Source organism: Gorilla gorilla, chromosome 7 (genome assembly GCF_029281585.2).
Source record: "Gorilla gorilla gorilla isolate KB3781 chromosome 7, NHGRI_mGorGor1-v2.1_pri, whole genome shotgun sequence".
Taxonomy (NCBI): domain Eukaryota; kingdom Metazoa; phylum Chordata; class Mammalia; order Primates; family Hominidae; genus Gorilla; species Gorilla gorilla.
The window spans coordinates 53,211,721-53,233,187 of NC_073231.2; the positions used below are offsets into that span (position 1 = coordinate 53,211,721).

Below are 21,467 nucleotides of genomic sequence, written 5' to 3' on the forward strand. Positions count from 1 at the left end.
CCAAGATAGTGCAACTGCACTCCAGCCTGGGTGACAGAGCAAGACGCCGTCTCAAAAATAAATAAATAAATAAATAAATTATTCGAATAGCTCTATTAGTTCCATCCTTTACCTTAAAATATAGCATGCTTATAACGTTATTGAAATTTTTCAAAATCCTCAGATGCAAGACACCTTATTACAAGAATAGAATGATTCAGCCTTACTTTAAAATGTTCATGGAAAAAATAAAATAAAATGTTCATGGAGTATGAAGATCACAGTCTTTGAGGTCAGAGAAACTGAGATTCAAAGACCAGCTCTGTTATTTATTAGCAGTTTGACCTCGATTCCATCATCTGTAAAATGCAGATGTCTACCCCTTACAGTCTTACGGTGAACAACAGAATTAAGATTAAAAAAAATTTTTTTTTGAAAGAATCTTGCTCTGTTGCCCAGGCTGGAATGCAGTGGCACAATCTCAGCTCACTGCAACCTCCACTTCCCGGTTCAAGCAATTCTCCTGCCTCAGCCTCCCAAGTAGCTGGGACTACAGGCACGCACCACCACACTCGGCTAGTTTTTTTTTTTTTTTTTTTTTTTTTGTATTTTTAGTAGAGACCGGATTTTGCCACGTTGGTCAGGCTGGTCTCGAACTCCTGACCTCAGGTGATCCATCCGCCTCAGTCTCCCAAAGTGCTGGGATTACAGGGGTGAGCCACCATATCCGGTCAGAATTGAGATAAATGCTATACTGTTAAGTACCTAGTATAGTACCTGACATGCATTAGATAATCAATAAATTACCTTCCCCTCAGCCTAAGACACAAATCACACATAGAAATACGGTAATAGGCAGGGCCCTGTGGCTCACACCTATAATCCCAGCACTTTGGGAAGCAGACGTATTGCTTGAGCTCAGGAGTTCGAGACCAGCCTGGGCAATATGGAAAAACCCCGTCTCTACTAAAAAATGCAAAAATTAGCAGGTGTGGTAGCCTGCACCTGTAGTCCCACCTACTTGGGAGGCTGAGGCACTAGAATCACTTGAATCAGGAGGCGGAGGTTGCTGTGAGCCAAGATCATGCCACTGCACTCCAGCCTACGTGACAGAAAGAGACTCTGTCTCCAAAAATATAAAAAGAAATATGGTACTGGCCGGGCACGGTGGCTCACACCTGTAATCCCAGCACTTTGGGAGGCCGAGGCGGGTGGATCACCTGAGGTCAAGAATTCGAGACCAGCCTGATCAACATGGTGAAACCCTGTCTCTACTAAAAATACAAAAATTAGCCGGGCGTGGGGGTGGGCACTTGTAATCCCAGCTACTCAGGAGGCTGAGGCAGGAGAAACACTTGAACCCGGGAGGCAGAGGTTGCAGTGAGCCGAAGATCATGCCTCCAGCCTTGGTGACAGAGCGAGACTCCGTCTCAAAAAAATAAAAATAAAAACAGAAATATGGTACTAATACGTAGTTCAATATGGGCATTATTCAGAGGACCCAACATTAACTTTACAATGGACTTTACAAGGAACTTGATAACCTAACTAGTTAACTGATTCCTGTGGTACCTAAGAAATTAATAGATAGCAGGTAGTAAGGGTGTTTTCTGCCAGGGCTTTGAGGGAGTGATGATAAGAGAGGGATGGTGTTTCTAGTCCTGAAAATAAAATAAAATAAAATACCTACTGCTGCTTCAATCAGCACTAGGTCTCCTCTATTTTTGAAAATGGAGCTCTAAGCTATGGTCATGAGGCTTAGTCAGACTCCTCCCATCATTTCTTTATCATTAAATCTTCCCTAAGCACCAAGACAAGATAGCTGGGATCCCCACAGACAATGCCCCTGCTCTAATGGAGTTTCCTTTTTGCAGGGGAGCATTCACTGGGGCCACAAAATGACTCTGGTCAAGGCTGACAGAGACCTCTAATACCTAAGGTGAAAGGAACTCTATGGAGATTTACTATAATGCAAAATACTAAAAAGACATCTAAGAGACCATTAACTTGGACTGCTGTCTAGTTTCCATTAATGCTAATAGTTAAATACACTGATAAGTTAGGAAGTAGGTCTACTAAATGTGATGTGAGCCACATCACATTTGTTTCGAGCCTAGCACATAATAGGATTTGAATATGGCAAATTATTTAGTGAATACAAGATTCCTTTTGTACAAATATTCATGAAATTGCAATAAAGAACCAACTCTGAGATGTCTTTAATCAGAATATGTATTAAAATTATTCCAAAGTAAATGTATTTAACCAATTCTTGCTAAATGATGATAAATGTAACATGTTTTATAACTTAAGTTAGAACTTAAGAGTCACAAATACATATATTTATTTATTTCAAATACATACATTTATTTATTCTTCATTAGATTCTCAAAGGGTAGAAATTATCATGTATAATTTTCAAGCGAGAAAATTGAGGCGCTGCTCGAGTACTCTTTCTTAAATCATATTGGCTTGCCAAAAGAATTTATTAATGAAAAGAAAAATTAATGTCAAAAAACCGTTAGGTCTCCCTCTCCCTCTCCCCCTCCCCCTCTCCCGTCTCCCCCACGGTCTCCCTCTCCCTCTCTTTCCACGGTCTCCCTCTGATGCCGAGCCGAAGCTGGACTGTACTGCTGCCATCTCGGCTCACTGCAACCTCCCTGCCTGATTCTCCTGCCTCAGCCTGCCGAGTGCCTGCGATTGCAGGCGCGCGCCACCACGCCTGACTAGTTTTCATACTTTTTTGGTGGAGACGGGGTTTCGCTGTGTTGGCCAGGCTGGTCTCCAGCTCCTAACCGCGAGTGATGTGCCAGCCTCGGCCTCCCGAGGTGCCGGGATTGCAGACGGAGTCTCGTTCACTCAGTGCTCAATGTTGCCCAGGCTGGAGTGCAGTGGCATGATCTCGGCTAGCTACAACCTCCACCTCCCAGCCGCCTGCCTTGGCCTCCCAAAGTGCCGAGATTGCAGCCTCTGCCCAGCCGCCACCCCGTCTGGGAAGTGAGGAGCATCTCTGCCTGGCCGCCCATCGTCTGGGATGTGAGGAGCCCCTCTGCCTGGCTGCCCAGTCTGGGAAGTGAGGAGCACCTCTTCCCGGCTGCCATCCCATCTAGGAAGTGAGGAGCGCCTCTGCCCCGCCGCCCCGTCTGGGATGTGAGGAGCGCCTCTGCCCGGCTGCGACCCCGTCTGGGAGGTGAGGAGCGTCTCTGCCCGGCCGCCCCGTCTGAGAAGTGAGGAGCCCCCTCCGCCCGGCAGCCGCTCCGTCTGAGAAGTGAGGAGCCCCTCCGCCCGGCAGCTGCCCCGTCCGGGAAGTGAGGAGCCCCTCCGCCCAGCAGTCGCCCTGTCCGGGAGGTGGGGGGCAGCCCCCGCCCGGCCAGCTGCCCCGTCCGGGAGGGAGGTGGGGGGCAGCCCCCGCCCAGCCACCGCCCCGTCCGGGAGGTGGGGGGGTGCCTCTGCCCGGCCACCCCTTCTGGGAAGTGAGGAGCCCCTCTGCCCGGCCGCCACCCCGTCTGGGAGGTGTATCCAACAGCTCATTGAGAACGGGCCATGACGACGATTGCGGTTTTGTCGAATAGAAAAGGGGGAAATGTGGGGAAAAGATACAGAAATCAGATTGTTGCTGTGTCTGTGTAGAAAGAAGTAGACATAGGAGACTCTATTTTGTTCTGTACTAAGAAAAATTCTTCTGCCTTGGGATGCTGTTGATCTATGACCTTACCCCCAACCCGGTGCTCTCTGAAACATGTGCTGTGTCCACTCAGGGTTAAATGGATTAAGGGCAGTGCAAGATGTGCTTTGTTAAACAGATGCTTGAAGGCAGCATGCTCGTTAAGAGTCATCACCACTCCCTAATCTCAAGTACCCAGGGACACAAACACTGTGGAAGGCCGCAGGGTCCTCTGCCTAGGAAAACCAGAGACCTGTGTTCACTTGTTTATCTGCTGACCTTCCCTCCACTATTGTCCTATGACCCTACCAAATCCCCCTCTGCGAGAAACACCCAAGAATGATCAATTAAAAAAAAAAAAACCGTTAAACTGAATTAAATATGCATGTTTAGAAGTTGGAAAGCTGCATAGTTAAGGCATTTATAACACTGTAAAAGTAAATATAGAAAAAAACACTACCTCTCAATTGCTTGGAACTTATTGACCTACTATGGGAGAATTACTGAATCACTGAAAATTACCACCTTGGATTAACATTTCATTATCAAGCCAATCTCTACCTTGAAATTTCCTCACCTTGTTTACCTTGTTTCAATATTCCTGGAGAATACAAACAAAAATCTAAACAAACCATAATTAGGCAAATTAACGTGCTACGTTAAAATCCTACCACATACTGGATTACAGTCAGACATCAGCATAAACTTAATATGTATACAAATAGACATAGGAACAATTATAGATATGTTTATATTTATGACTTAGTATAACATACATATATTATCCAGAGGGCCTAGAATAAGTGACACCCAGCAATAAGCAGACCCAGCTTATCTGGTTTCTAAATACATTCTCCAAAAGGAACCAGGGCTCCTTGGAGAAATAGCTGATTCTAGGGATGGGGCAGGGGAAATACAAGATGATCCTGAGGCATCTGGAAAGAAGTCTTCAAAAAACAAAAGGATGGGGACATGTCAAAGAGACACAGGAGCCAACCTGAAAGAGCTCCCAATGGCCAAAGTTGGAACAATTTGTGAAATAAAATAATGTAGCACTGGCTTATAACCCAAAGTATATGATAAATATACATGAGATGACAGTAATAAATAAACGATTGAATAAATAAATAAATGGAAGAAGAAGACACAAGTCTTTCTTACGGAAGAATTCTAAAAACTGTATGTAGGTAACCCCTGCTCCAAGAGATGAAGCTTAATTCCACCCCCTTCTCACTCTTGCAGGTGCGCTAGAGTTAGTCATTTGTGACCAAAGAATAGTTAACTTTCTAGTGGAGAATCCTGGCAAACACTACTTTAACCAAGGTTAACATTTCCAGAGGTATCATCTGGATATCATGTACCCCTGATACAATGTGATGATGTGATGTCAGAACAATGCCTGTGCTCTTCTTTCCAGAAACCCTTAATCCCAGTCTAATCATCAGAAAACATCAGTCAAATCCAGACTGGAGGAGGAGGCATTCTACAGGATACCTGGCCAGTGCCCATCTAGACTTTCACAAGAAAAACAACAGAAGACTGGGAAACTGTCCCAGACCCGAGGAGACTGGGAGACATGACAACTAAATGCAATGTGGTACATCTTGTATGGGGCCCATGAATAGAAGGAGAACATTAGTAGAAAACTGGAGAAATCCAAAGAGTCTCAAATTTAGTTCATAGTAATGTTCTAATGTCAGCCTCTGAGTTGTGACAAACATACCATGGTAATATAAGATGTTAACAATAGGGAAAGCCGGATGAAGGGTGTACAGAAACTCTCTGTATTGTTTGCAACTTTTTTTTTTTCGTGAGACAGAGTCTCACTCTGTCACCTAGGCTGTTGTGCAGTGGTGTGATCTCGGCTCACTGCAACCTCCGCCTCCTGGGTTCACACCATTCTCCTGCCTCAGCCTCCTGAGTAGCTGGGACCACAGGGGCGTGCCACCACACCCAGTTAATTTTTTGTATTTTTAGTAGAGACGGGGTTTCACTGTATTAGACAGGATGGTCTCGATCTCCTGACCTCGTGATCCGCCCACCTTGGCCTCCCAAAAGTGCTGGGATTACAGGCGTGAGCAACTGCACCCAGCCTGCAACTTTTTTATAATCAAAATTACCCAAAAATAGAAAGTTTATTTTTAAAAAGAGAAAGAAAGAAAATGTGGTAGTTACCCACTATGTTGATTTTACAACCTACTAAAACAGTGCAAACTGAAGTTTGAAGAACACTGCTTCATGAAATTTATGACTCCTGGCAAAAATGATCAGAAATGTTCGGTAGCCTGTACGTGATTTTGTTGAAAAAAAGTATTTCGGAAAGCTATGTTATTAATGGAAAATATAAAAAACAGTTCTAAAATGCAACTACTGTCTGTAATTATTCCAACCCAGAAATTTCCATTCCTACATGAATCCCCTTGAGAACTAAATTTCTACAGCTGATTTTGTAAAAGACAAAGAAAAGGAAAGTAAGGAGATTTTAAGTAAGATGAATTAGTCCTGTTCCCAAACTACAAAATTACTGGATAGGTGAAGTAAGATAAAAGAACTCAAGAGAACACAAAAAGTGCAATTCTAAACTTGCCTGATAGGAATTTCTTCATCACTGTCCATGTGTAGCAATCGCTCTTGTAGACGCCTCTCTTCACTACGAAGCTGTTTTCTCATTTCTGATAATTCCATAATTACATTTTTTTTCTCCTCTGCAAATTCCCATTGATAAGTAAAACACAAGACAGGAATAAGAACAAAAGACTAAACATTAAAACACAACCTGACTAATAATAAAGTGAAACTGCTGAGAGAGACAATTTTATGAAAGATATTTTAACATTTTATATATACACACATACACGGATCATAATTATGAACGTCATTAGGACCCACAAGTACATTTTTTATAATATAGGAATTTCAGAAGCGATATTCTTGGGGGAGTGCAACTATAAAGGAGAGGCCCAAGGAAGTTCCTTTACGGTGATGGAACAGTTCTGTATCTTGATTGCAGTGGTAGTCGCACAAATTGTGCATGATAAAAATGCACAGAAATACACATACATAAATGCATGTAAAAACTGGTAAAATCTGATGGTCTGTGGACCACACCAATGTCCACTTCCTGGCTATGAGACTATACTACCTAAGATGTTACCCCAGGGGAAAGTTGGAGAATGGGTACACAGCACCTACCGCTCTATATTGTTTCTGCAATTTTCTATGAGTTTATAATTATTTCAAAATGAAAAGTTAAAAAGAGAAATACTCTAGGTAACAGGTTTAGTAGTTAACTCTACCTTCTGCACGGAGCTGATTTTTCCTGGCAGGTACCGGGGGTGACTGTGCCCTGGACATGGAACTTTCCTGTTCAACAATAATGACAAAGACATGTTCAGTATGTCTTCCCTACACAGAAGCTTGAAGGGAGTAATTTTTTGAAGTATTTATATGTAAAGGAAACCAAACTCCACACTATCCTACCTCCAAAACTTACCCAGCTATACTCTACCCAAGGTAGAGTATATCCACCTTTTATATGTATTCTAGAGTGTATCTACCATGTATATCTATTCTTCCTTCTCATCACGATGGAAGTGTCCTCGCCTCTACCCAAACAGAATCCCTTCACCTGTACTCTGTATCTGATAATTGACTCCCATTCTCCTCTGATTATTCTTTTTTCCAACCTCCTCTCTCCAAGCACCTTCCTCTCAGCCTATACGTAAAAACCTCTCCCTTTCTTAAAAAAAATTTTACCTCACCCTTCATTGCTCACTGTCTCCTGTCCATTCTGTCCTTCCCTTCACAGCTGAGCTTCCTTAAAGAACAGTAAATGCAGTACTTTTGGGTCTACTGCCTACTCTCATTCACTTCTCAACACACAGCTATGGCCTTTGCTTTCACACCCATCACTCCAACAATACTGCCTTCACCAAAGTCATCAGGTGACCCCCAAGTGACACATTCAGTGGGCATTTTACTTGGCCAGTCGCAACTGCCATCACTGCCATCCTCTCTCACCCTCTGTCCATTCCTTTCACTGCTTCTCAAATGTTGGTAATTTCCCAGTATTCTATTCTCAGCCTCCTTTACTTCTCTTGTAGACACTCATTGTACACAATGGTACTAATTTAACAAGCACCAATATGTTGATGGCGTCCAGAACTACAAATCGAGTCCAGAACTCATTCTGCTGCCACAATTCATATTTTCAACTGCCTACTCTATGTAACCCTCACCAAAAACTTGAAAGTTATCATAGACTCCTACCCACCACACACTCAACAAATAGTACTACTATGTCTCTTAAATGTATCATAAAGCTGTCACACCTTCGCAGTTCTTGGTGTCACTGCCTTTGTTTGGGTCCTCAGTCTCACATCTGGACTTGTGCAAAAGCATCTTATCTCCATGTTTAGTCTTGCCCCACCTCCAAAACTTATCTCCACACCATTGCCTGAAAAAACATTATACAAAAGTGGCCATGTCATTCCCCTACTTAAATATTACAATGAATTCCTATGCATTATCTACCACAGACCTACTAAATCAGAATCTCAAAGGGCGGAATTCAGAAACATGTTCTTCTGACACATTTCTTTACCTTCTGCTAATTAGCCTGTCTGGAATCTACCAGCCTATGGAACAAAATCAAAGCTCTTAGCACTCCGTACAGCATGCCACACATGTTCTGACCTCCACCTCCTCTGCTGCCTTAATGCACAAGCATCATCAGGCCAGACCACACCATGGAAGATTCTCCACATGTGCCATGAGCTTACATTGCTCTCCATGACTTTCCACAAGCTGATAATCCCTCACCCTCCTCTTCAAGGCAAATTCCTGCGTATTCTTCAAGCATCAACTTGAGGATCAATCTTAGAACATTTTCCATGTTCTCTTTTCCTTGTAGTTCAATCTAAAGTATAACAGACTCAATGAGCATATCTACAGCTACCTAGCTCGAGGGGCTAAATTATGGTTTGTCAAAAGAAACTTTAGGGCACCAAGCACTATCAGTTACAATTGAAGCAGCAGGCAAATTACTGTAGATATCACCTATATTTCAGACCTGAAAAAATTTAACCTATCCAAATATAATGAAAAAGAAAATTTCATTCGATCCCCCAATCCAAAATAACTGAGCTAGGATGAACAAATAAAAACAAAAGTACATACATGAATAAAGGAACGTATGATGCTGTCAACTGAAGGAGGTCTTTGGAGTTTGCTTGCAATTTTGTTCTGAAGAGCAGGAACTATAGGAGAAGGCTGTCTCATGCGCTGAAAAATTTAAAAAATTTAAGAGCATATTTGCTTCATCACACTCACACACATATATACACACACACACACCCCTTAGAGTTAAGAAAGTCATCTAAGAAGTTTAGATTGTTATTGCTTTTATTTAATAAAATGCTTTCTATAAAAGTCAGAAATTCAATTACATAAGATCAAACATGCTGGTTATGATAAACATAAATGGATTTAGACATCTTTATTAAAACAGTATGACTGTCAGATTAGGATTTAAAAAATCAACAAACACAAGTAAAGCAACAAAAAAGAAAAAATATAACAAAACTAAAGAATCATCTTTAATAATAAAAAGGTACCATGACAATACAAAAAAATTAAATAACAAAATCCTTCTGGAAAGCAATACAAATCAACCTCTAAAATCTAGATCTAATCACTAACAGCATCATGGATGAGGGACTTTTCAAGATCACGATGGGGTTCTATATTTCAGTTTATAGTGTATTAAACCTTATAGTCCAAAAACTTCATTGTAAATACAACATAGACATTCTAAATCCCTGTAGAGGATGGAGCAAACAAGCCATAGTACACATAACAAAAGACCAAAAAGCTATCAAGGAAGAAAAACACAAAAAAGTCAGAAATGCAATTAATGCAAAGACATTAGTTTTGATAAACATAAATGGATTTAGATATCCCTATTTTAAAAGATTAGGCCAGGTGCAGTGGCTCATGTCTATAATCCCAGCACTTTGGGAGGCCAAGCAGGCAGGTCACCTGAGGACAGGAGTTCAAGACCAGCCTGGCCAACATGGTGAAACCCCATCTCTAATAAAAATTAGCTAGGTGTGCTAGTTCGCACCTGTAATTCCAGCTACTCGGGAGGCTAGGGCAGGAGAATCACTTGAACCTGGGAGGCGGAAGTTGCAGTGAGCCAAGATTGCACCACTGCACTCCAGCCTGGGCGACAAAGCGAGTCTCTATTTCTAAATAAATAAATAAATAAATAAAAATAAAAAGATTATAACTCAGATTAGTATTTTAAAAATTCAACAAACTAAAGATAGAAGCTAACTAAATAAAAAATATGGTGACACAAAGGTAAAACTGAAGGAATAGACAAAAATATATATATATCAGACATACATAAATGAAAGAAAATGATAACAATGTTAATTTCAGAAAGGCAAATGCATTAAATGGGATAAAGCTGATTTAAAACCTTATGGTACTTTACAATTAAATTATAATATCATAAAAGTATATGTTCCTTAAAAAAATAGCATTTTTAAAAAACATAAGAAATTACAAGAAATATAATTATGGGAAACTAACAATTCTGTTTAATTCTTTTTTTTTTTTTTTTTGAGATGGAGTCTCACTCTGTCACCCAGGCTGGAGTGCCACAGTGCAGTCACGGCTCACTGCAACCTCCGCCTCCCAAGTTCAAGCGATTCTCTTGCCTCAGCCTCCTGAGTAGCTGGGACTACAGGTGCCTGCCACCACGCCCAGCTAATTTTTGTATTTGTTATAGAGACGGGGTTTCACCATGTTGCCCAGGCTGGTCTCGATCTCCTGGCCTCAAGTGATCCACCTGCCTCGACCTTAAATTCTTAAATGATGAATTTTACAATAAAAAATTATCTGTGAGGCAGGGTGTCGTGACTCACACCTGCAATCCCACCACTTTGGGAGGGTGAGGCAGGAGGATAACTTGAGCCCAAAAATTTGAGATCAGCCTGGGCAACATAGCAAGACCTGGTCTCTTAAAACAAAAAGAAAGAAAAAGAAAAGAAAAGAAAAGAAAAGAAGGAAGGAAGGAAGGAAGGAAGGAAGGAAGAAGGAAGGAAGAAGGAAGGAAGAAGGAAGGAAGGAGGAAGGAAGGAAGGAAGGAAGGAAGGAAAGAAAGAAAGAAAGAAAGAAAGAAAGAAAGAAAGAAAGAAAGAAAGAAAGGCAGGCCGGCCGGGCGTGGTGGCTCACTCCTGTAATCTCAGCACTCTGGGAGGCAGAGGTGGGTGGATCACCTGAGGTCAGGAGTTTGAGACCAGTCTGGCCAACATGGTGAAACCCTGCCTCTGCTAAAAATACAAAAACTGACGGCGTGTGCCTGTAGTCCCAGCTACTTGAGAGGCTGAGGCAGGAGAACTGCTTGAACCCAGGAAGTGGAGGTGCAGTGAGCCAAAATTGTGCCACTGCACTCCAGAGCCTGGGCAACAGAGCGAGATTATGTCTCAAAAAAAAAAAAAAAAGAATACATATATATATATATAAACCACTCTCACTTTCTGTATTAGTCTTGTCATGAACCATAACAAACAGTTCATGTTGTACTGTCTGCAGACCATATTCTTGGGTGGCACCGCATACACCATGGGAATGAGACTAAGAATGGCTGAAGTAAGTAAATCCATCACCTTCAATGGACAGAAAATACCAACAAAGCACAGTGACAGTACCTCCTATAGAAAGTTCAGTACATTGTGTCCAGACTAAGACAGAACAGGAACAAAAGCACCTCCTCCTCTTTCTCCCCTTTTCTAACAACTGTACAACTCTCACAGTGAAAGTGGGTTAAACTATGGGTTTGATTGACATTTTTGTCTGAAACTTACCTTTGCTTCTTCCCCAATCAAATTGTCTCTTTCACAGTAGTGCTGAAGTTGCAGGTTATATTTTTCTTCTTCTTCTTTCTTCTTTCTTTCTGCTTCTTTTTGTCTTTCTTCAGCTAACCGAATATGCTCTTCATTTTTTAGCCTTTGCTTTAAAATAAAAAGAAAAATATGCATTACATATATTCCTTCTATAGTACATTCAAAAATGTGCTGCCTTATTTATCTGATAAAATGAGATAAAGATATAGATGACATGATATGGTGTTCTTTAACATAAGTTGTCTGCTTAAAAATAAAATATTAGGCATCTTTTATAAAGTCTTCAGTCAGCCTACATCTATATTTTTAAAGTCGTCACTTATCTCCTTTCTTAAATTACCCTTTCACCTTAATAAAATAATATCCGATGAATGTATATTGATCTGATATTTTCTAAATGTACTCCAACACTGTTCTCCTTTATAAGTAAGAAATACCTTTTCAAGTCAAAATAAAGATTTCACCTTCAGACTAAGTAGTAAAACACAATAGGGAAAAAAGATGTACCTCCTCCTCTTTCTCTCTTTTCTTTTCCTGTTCCTCTTCATACTCCTGCTGAATTCGTGCCCTCTGTTCTGCAAGCCGTCTTTCTTCTTTTTCTTCTGCAATTCTCAGTCTCTCTCGCTCTGCTTCCTCTCTTTGTTTCTTTTCCTCAATCTAAAGAATTAAACTTAGTTATTTATCTTGTAAAACTATTGAAAAGTTAGAATATCACTTATTTTTTTCCTGATAGCATATAAACTCAACACTTGTACCCTCTTTTTGCATGTTCCTAAATTTTTCAGTCTCCTGTATTTTCAGGGAGGCTACATGACTTACTGTACTGTTAAAAGCTTTGAGTTAAATTCCAGTTCCACCAAACAGACTGTGTGACCTTAAGAAACTTGCTTGTCCTCAGTTTTCTCTTTTTTCTGGTAAACACAGTTATTAACACCTACATCTCAAAGGAGTGCTTAAAGAATTAAAGTGAAACAATGTAAGGAACATAAAAGTTCCTCCTATATAGAAGGTTCTAAGCAACTAATTCATGATTATATTATTCTATAGTGATTGCTGCTATTATATGTCAAAATTCTTGGAATTGATTATTCTAAAATAACAGTGAAATTAGTATTTTAGTATTCAATCATTTTTTAATGCAAGAGCCATTTCTCCCAAATGCCCTTTGTTATTTCCTAACTATAGAGGTTAATGGAGAAAGAACTAAAACTATTAGGTGGAGGAGGATTTAGGTCACAAGGACTCACAATTAAGTTTCATCTTGAATGCTACCTGGAGTCTGCAGCGTTGAGTACTCTAGAGCCTAAGATTTGAAGGAAAGAAGGCCCTAAGAGATAGATAGTCCACACCCCCGATGAATGAGGCAGGGAAGAACGGCAGCACGGGAACCAAGTATTCATGTCTCTGGTTTAAAGTTATCAACAGATTTTAGTTATCCTTAGGTATGGATCATACTACTCAGCATATTTTTGTTTTTCTTGTCTGTACTTCCTCTAGCTTCAAGGTTGCTCTATCTAGTGCTATTAATTTTTGAGCTACAAGAACTTTAATCTGGCCAGGCGCGGTGGCTCACCTGAGGTCAGGAGTTCGAAACCAGCCTGGCCAACATGGTATAACCCCGTCTCTACTAAAAATACAAAAATTAGCCAGGCGTGGTGGCGCGTGCCTGTAATCCCAGCTACTCAGGAGGCTGCGACAGGAGAATCACTTGAACCCAGGAGGCAGAGGTTGCAGTGAGCCGAGACTGCACCACTGCACTCCAGCCTGGGCGACAGAATGAGACTCTGTCTTTAAAAAAAAAAAAGAACTTTAATCTTCTAACACATCCTATGATTTTATATACTAGGGCTTTTTCCAACACTTCTTTCTCACAACATTATTAAATATGCATAAGCCTAATATTTAGTACTTTTAGTTAGCAATTTGCATGCAATCACTTCTTCAAGTCCAATATGCCTAAAGAAAACATCATTTATAATTCATCAAAATTTCATATTCAATACTCAATTCCCCCTTCTTCCTACTCCATGGGAAAAAAAAATCACATTCACAGGGGTCACTTTTCCATCAAAATCAAAGAATACCAATTTTTAAGCTATTAATGGATCATACACCTAAATGGATCCAAAGCTCAGTGCCAACAGGAATGCTAGACAGTTGTTCAACAGCTTTCTGGTCTGGAAAGCAGGGAAAGCTATCTTCCTGTCATGTTTTTCCAATTACATAACACAAAAACGCTTCAGAGTTCTTAAAAATATTTTATTTGTTAACTATTTTTAAAGCTGTGATTAAAAATGTCAAACATTCACAAGTTTTATTAATATTCACCAAATTTTAACAGCATGAAGACTTCTGATGCATTAACTTGAGCTAACTGTGGAACTTACTTGTACAGACCTCAGGCTAATTTCTTACCATCTTTGTGCACAGATTTGAACATTTCATAATTTTTTTTTAACAAAAGTTTTGGATACTTTTTATCTGACATTATATTGTTGACAGTAATAATAAATACCATTGACCTATTTTCCATTTTCTTAGAATTACATATTAGGTTTTGTTTGAGGTGGGAGAAGAGATTTTGAAGAGGCTGCTGAAAGAAAAATTTAAAAATCATCATCCGAAAACAATCCATTCACAGATAAATTGAGGGTTGACAGGGTGGAAGAACTGAAGGTTGAAACTAAAATAGTTAAAGCTTCCCCCATTACCATACTTTTTCTAGAGGTAAAGACTTCCTAGTGAATCCTATAAATAGAAGTGTGATATCCATAGATATTACACTTGAAGTCTGGAGACTTGGGTTCAAGCAATGGACTCACAATTTGCTAGCTGTGACACCCTAGGCAAGCCTGTTAGTCTGTGTATTAGTTGTATGTTATTAAACAGAGATAATAAAACCTCTCTCAGAGAAATCTGAGGTTTGATGAGATACTATATGTAAAAGTATCTCAAAAACAATAAAAGTCTATACAATTGTAAGATTGTTTTTTGGCTGAATTCTACCTTAGACCATGGTAAGAACTGCTAAGCATTAGAGGAGGTACTTAAATTATGACCTGCTGTCATGGTCAATATAACACACGGTCCTTTACGTTCAACAGGGACTCTGAACCCTCAACTTGCTGCTACCTGACTTAAGTGCACAATATTGGGACCTCTGATACCAGTTTCTCACGTTTAATATCTATATTGTTTCTGCTGAACCTTAAAAAGCACTTTCCACCCATTTCCACTGTCACTCACACTAGTAAAATATCCCTGCTTCCACTCTTTTTAATCCTCTATTATTGTATCTTAAACAGTGATGTCACATCAGTCATCCTTTTTTCACTCTGTCACCCAGGCAGGAATAAAGTGGCATATCTTGGCTCACTGCAACCTTTGCCTCCTGGGCTCAAGCAATCCTCCCACCTCAGCCTCCCGAGTAGCTGGGGTGACAGGCACACACTACAATGCCTGGCTAATTTTTTGTAGAAATGGGGTTTCATCATGTTGCCCAGGCTAGTCTCAAACTCCTGTGCTCAAGAGATCTGCCCACCTTGGCCTCCCAAAGTTCTGGCATTACAGGTGTGAGCCACCACACCCAGCCTAATATCAATCGTCCTTAAAGGCTATATCCATTACGTCACTGCCTTATTTAAGAGTCAAGAATAATTAGGATTAAAAAGAAGATATGTTTGAGGGCATCTGTTTAAGAGTTTGGAATTAGATTATAAAACCTTAAATGTTACGTTCAAGAGTTGAGATAATTTCTGTAGGCAAAGAAAAGCTACCACCAGATTTTGAGTAAATAAGAATAGCAGGTGAAAAGTCATAATCAAAGGAGGATTAACCAGGCCATAAGATTAATCTGACACTGGTATCTAAGTGTGAGTGTGAAGGGGAGGGAGGTAGGGAAAGAAGAAACTGTGAGTCCCTCATGGGCAAGTATCTCACATTCATCTCAGGCTCCATCCCTAGGACTCAGCCCAGGGTACCCCCAGTATGGGAGTAAGTCTGTTTGCTTCATAAACACTGGATGTTCAAGTGTCTTCCTTTGCGAATAGTCTGGGCAGTTCTACTATGTTAAATGCCATTTACTTATATACATAAATGGGGCAAATAATTGTAAACTCTGATTATCTTAAATCTAATTTTTATTTATTTACAATCTGTAATAATATCAAATCATTTGGAAAAAATCTATTGATTTTCTAATAACTTACAAATATCTAGAAAGATGCATTCTCTGCCTAATAGATGAATATTTTAGTAAATCAGTTTTTAAAATCTCAGCATTCTTTGATTTAAAATTAATGATTTAGGCTGGGCGTGGTGGCTCACACCTGTAATCCCAGCACTTCGGGGGACCAAAGCAGGCAGATCACTTGAGGTTAGTAGTTCAAGACCAGCCTGGCCAAGATGGTGACATCCCGTCTCTATTAAAAATACAAAAATTGGTCAGATGTGGTGGCTCACGCCTGTAATCCCAACACTTTGAGAGGCCGAGGTAGGCAGATCACGAGGTCAGGAGATCAAGACCATCCTGGCTAACACAGTGAAACCCTGTCTCCACTAAAAATACAAAAAATTAGCCGGGCGTGGTGGCAGACACCTGTAGTCCCAGCTACTCAGGAGGCTGAGGCAGGAGAATCACTTAAAGCCAGGAGGCGGAGGTTGCAGTGAGCGAAGATCTCACCATTACACCCTAGCCTGGGTAGACAGGGCAAGACTCCGTCTCAAAAAAATTAAAAAAATTAATTATTTAATAAAATAAAGAAAAGATTAAGTCAACTACTATACTTAATACATCTGTTTATTTCCTTGAAATGAAATAACTTTTGTACTACTGATATCTGATCTGATATAAATTAGATATTTTAGATAACAGTATGGCATTTTAGAATTTAGTATTTATCCTGGAGAAAATCTTTGCAAGTTTTGTTTATTAAAATCTCATGAAACTTTGAAACTGATCAAATAGCATTTCACCTGGAAACGAAGAAAATTCTTGTATAATTCTTGCTGTTTAATCTGAAGTTCAGTTGGAGGCTCACCAAATACATTTCCCCGAGCAAAAGGAGAGCTCTGTGTTTGCATATGACCTTGAAAGAAATATTTTGCAAAAACATACTATTAGCCAATGCTTAGAAAATGTAACAGTTAAAGAATGAACAGTTTGCTAATAAATTCATTTAAAAAAAAAAAAAGTCCAAAGATTAAAATCAGAAGGGGAAGGCTGAGATTAGAATCTGAAGATCAGATGAACAGTAGTAAGAGAAAGAAAAATGGTAATACTAAAATAAAATTAACAGTTAAAAAAATCAAATAATATCTGAAAGATACAAAGGAAACATAAAAGCTAACAGCTTAAACAACCCTCATTGCAACAAAGGCTTTAAAATAGAATTTATAAAGAAAAAAAGTACATATTTACATTCTTCAGTATGTGAATATCCTTTACTTAAGAATATTGCTTAATAACATATTAAAATGTATTATGTAACATATATTTAAAATTTTCTAAAACCGTTTTTAAAAATCAGTAATTTCAAAATGCTTCCCAATAGTTTAAATGACAGAATAGAAAGTCAGCTTTGAAAAACATATTTAACAAATTAGAATGCATCTTAATTATTGTAATCGTTTTTATTTTTAAAACTCTCAACTTAATGAGATATAAACATGAACAAAAATTTTTTAGTATATATTACCTATAAATAGTATCATATATTCTTGGAATGGAAAAAATTATTTCATAAAAGCAATTCGAAAAACAATTATACCCTTAGAGTCTCTTTGAATGCAGATGGGAAAAAATGACATTTAAATTTAAGCCTCACATAACTTTTTATATTATTTTTGAGTTTCTGACTCATTCTTTATACCATTAAACTAAAGCATGTATTTCTTTTTTTGTTTTTTGAGACAGAGTCTTGCTCTGTCACCCAGGCTGGAGTGCAGTGGCATGATCTCGGCTCACTGCAACCTCTGCCTCCCAGGTTCAAGCTATTCTCCTGCTTCAGCCTCCCAAGTAGCTGGGACTACAGGCATGTGCCACCACGCCTGGCTAATTTTTTTTTGTATTTTTAGTTGAGACGGGATTTCGTCACATTAGCCAGGCTGGTCTCTAACTCCTGACCTCAGATGATCCGCCCGCCTCGGCCTCCAAAAGTGCTGGGATTACAGGTGTGAGCCACCGTGCCCAGCCTAAAGCATGTATTTCTCGCATGTAGTTTTGTATAGGCAAATTGCTTTGCAGTTCAGCTACCACTCAGGTCTATTTTGCTTTTGTATTTAAATTTATTAACGCTTATTTGAACAGAGTGGCAGAAAGCCAAATCAATACTTAAACATTATGAATACTTTTTCCCTCTAGAAAATTTTCCTACTGAAAACAAACTAAATAGACACCTTGAAAGCTCTTTTAAATTTTATGCTGTGGTGGAAAAGCTGATTAGCAAAACAAACTTGAGTAGCATGTTTCACTGTGATGCTCACTCCTATACTAAACCTTTGGGGCAATTAGAGAAGAAATATTATTAGAGACAGACAAGAGAAGTCCTTTTAGAAATGAATAAACTATAAAAGGAAAATCATAGGGAAACACTTGCTATATACAAAGAAAGCAGAAATGTATCTTGGCATGATAATAAGCCAAAAAAATAAATTTAAGCCAAATTTGTATTAGACTTCATAAGCCACAGCTCATCTAAAAACCATAAAATAAAAGAAAAAATAATGAACATTATAAAGGGCATCGGAAACAAACCTAATGAAGATAAAATATTAGAGGATAAGGAAACTTAAACACATGTTGTAACATTCAATTTTCAGCTATATTCAAGTTCATTCAGGCTTTTAAAATATCAAATGCTACATATATGCAAAGATATGTGTGTCTGTGTGTACATACATACACACACATGCACTCATACACATATATATGGCATAGCACAAAATTAGGTGGCTTTGAATCATTTCTTGCATTGAGAAAGTTTATTTTAGATTAATTAATTCTTTTTTTTTTTTTTTGAGATGGAGTCTCACTCTGTCACCAGGCTGGAGTGCAGTGGCGTGATCTCAGCTCACTGCAACCTCCTATTCCCGGGTTCAAGCGATTCTCCTGCCTCAGCCTCCCAAGTAGCTGGGACTACAGGCACATGCCACCACGCCCAGCTAATTTTTGTATTTTTAGTAGAGATGGGGTTTCACCATGTAGGCCAGGATGGCCTCGATCTCCTGGCCTCATGATCCGCCTGCCTCGGCCTCCCAAAGTGCTGGGATTACAGGCGTGAGCCACTGCGCCCAGCCAATTAATTCATTCTTAGGGAAGAAAAGTCTAATTTGGGAATTCCAATTCACAAAAAAAAGGAAGTTTTAAACATTTTATGGTTTTTTTTTTACTCAATTCTTAAAACAGAACATCTTGGCAACAATATCAGCATAAAAACCTGGCAGTGGTACAGAAAGGCTATAGGCAACAAATTTTGCTGTGCATGTTTAATCATCAGGCTTATGCTTTTGGGAAGGGATCATGGGAACTGTTGATTTTCTGGTGTTTTTGCTTGGTGTGCAAAGCTAGATGGCTAAAAAGTGTTATTACTAAGATAGCGAAAGTTCTAGGCTGAGCCAGAACTACAAACAATATCAGGTATGGAAGAAAAGGGTAGAGAAAGACTCTGTATGGCAATGAGATCTTAATACAGACTACTAGAAGCAGCAGCAAATGAGAAAAATATCAGAAATAAGTCAAAATTCTCTCTTAGCAGCAATAATATGAAAAGGTGTTGTGATGTTCTTACCACACACTATTACAAATTAAAAGAGCCAAATCAATAATATTGTCAAAATCAAAGGTTCCAATTTTAGTGCTCTAAAAATCAAAACTGGATCCGATAAAATATATTGTAGAACAAAGAAAGCATTTTCTCATAATTAGAAAACACTGGTACAAGCTGCCCATGAAAACGGTAAATAATCCATCTCTTAAACTGTTCAAAAAGGCTACAGATAAGTGTGCTACCATCAAAGCCTTGAAAGATGCAGGGCTATGACTCTAATCACAGCTCCCCACTTCACTTATCTGTTTAGCCAAAAATAAGGGTTAAAAACAAAAAAGACTGCATGATCAGTCACAAATATTTTAGAACTTCCTAATGAAAAGTTCTTTTCTAATCTAAAATCAAAACTTCTGTGAAAGCACAAAGTAGAATTTTGTAATGAATAAATGGCCAGTTTTATAGGCATCAAAATATAGTGTGAGGTAATATAACACAATTTAACATACCTGACTTTTCCTGGTATGTCAAAAAAAGATAATTGAATAATTTTCATCTTTCAGAATTTTTGATTAAAGGATATTAATAGTAAATCAAAGATAAGTAGTTAAGAGGCATGTAACCAGGCGGTGGCTCACACCTGTAATCCCGGCACTTTGGGAGGTGGAGGCGGATGGATCACAAGGTCAGAAGTTCGAGACCAGCCTGGCTAAATGGTGAAACCCCATCCCTACTAAAAATACAAAAATTAGCCAGGTGTGGTGGTGGGCACCTGTGATTCCAGCTACTTGGGAGGCTGAGGTAGAGAACTGCTTGAACCCAGGAGGTGGAGGTTGCAGTGAGCTGAGATTATGCCACTGCACTCCAGCCTGGGGTAACAAAGTGAGACTCCATCTCACAAAAACAAAAAACATTGCTTCATTTCTTTGTACACTGTTGTTTTACAAGGGAGGGTAAATGATTACTAAAACAAGTAAAAAATGAATTTCCCTGTACAATTTATCATATCACAATGATACTGTTTCACTAATTCAAACAGCTATGGATATAAGATGCAAATTGTGTATGTGTGTAAAAAGAGTGTTTGATTTTAAGAAATGTCCCCCACTAGCAAAATAAAAATGTTAGCAGCAGCTAAAGGATACACAGCAAGTTACAAAGCTGAGAAGAAACACAGTAGGAAGAAGTAACCTTTCCCTATTCACCTTTTTTCAAAATAACTATGAAGAAAAGGCATTTTATGAATAGTGTGTTATGTTTCCTGTATCAGAATAGCCAAATTCTCAAGATCCCAATAAGAACTTAGTCACAGAACAGAAATGTTACTGAACAATTTCAGAAATGTAAAAAAAAAAAAAAAAAAAAAAAAAATGTGATTAAAAACCTGAGCTTTTATTTGCAGCATCTTCTAGGTTCTCAGCATTTGAAGTGGCTAAATTTGGGTCTAGAGATACAACAGCCCTTTTATCTTCATATGTTCTTGCATCTGGGTTATGGTAGGCATCTATATTTTGTCTGTGCATCCTATTCAAATCAGCTGAGAGGAAAAAATAAGCCATTTATTTCAATAAACACATTTCTGTAATTGGCATGCAAAATATATTTTCTTAAAATAGGAAGTCAGAAAGAAAAACAATAGGACAAAGTTGGGAATAATTCAATGATATGTTGGTGCCCTGAAAAGAGAAACAAAAATTATCAAAACTTTTAAGATTTTCAAAAAATAATCCTTAAAAATAATCTCACTTAGTAGATAAATTAATGACACATAAATCTTTAACAAAACATAAAAACCATATTAACAGTATCTATGTTACTTCAGAACTTAGAATTTCTTTAATACAGAAAAAATACAGCAACAATTTAAAACAACTCATAGTGAAATTTACCTGTCATCGGTCTCCTAATAACACATAATTATGTGGAGTGGAGTTTTAAAATATATTCACAAATTACTTGGCAATCCTTCCTCAAAGGGTAAAGCTAAATTCCATTCCCCTTCAGTGGTGTCCAGAGTTAATAACTCACTTCTTATGACTAGCATATTGCAGAAATAATGGTATATGACTTCTGAGTCATAAAAGAGTCTGGCTCATAAAAGAAATTATTTCCACCTTGCTCATCTATGGATCATTCACTCTGAAGAAA

The 21,467-nt window shown here is 38.8% G+C and overlaps 1 protein-coding gene across 22 annotated transcripts in view; it reads right to left on the reverse strand.

Annotated features, from left to right (window-relative positions):
* CSPP1 (centrosome and spindle pole associated protein 1) overlaps window positions 1-21,467 on the reverse strand; it is a 133,206-nt gene that overhangs the window by 24,947 nt on the left and 86,792 nt on the right. For 14 of the 22 annotated variants that reach the window (XM_055349457.2, XM_031014016.3, XM_055349469.2 and 11 more), the window contains 7 exons: window positions 20,704-20,856; window positions 16,531-16,643; window positions 12,064-12,213; window positions 11,518-11,664; window positions 8,822-8,926; window positions 6,940-7,006; window positions 6,231-6,348 (listed from right to left, as the gene is read on the reverse strand). In XM_055349457.2, the coding sequence (XP_055205432.1) occupies window positions 6,231-6,348; window positions 6,940-7,006; window positions 8,822-8,926; window positions 11,518-11,664; window positions 12,064-12,213; window positions 16,531-16,643; window positions 20,704-20,856 (853 nt within the window). The remainder of the gene's footprint in view (window positions 1-6,230; window positions 6,349-6,939; window positions 7,007-8,821; window positions 8,927-11,517; window positions 11,665-12,063; window positions 12,214-16,530; window positions 16,644-20,703; window positions 20,857-21,467) is intronic. The other 8 variants (XM_055349463.2, XM_063709235.1, XM_055349466.2 and 5 more) reach the window with 1 other exon arrangement.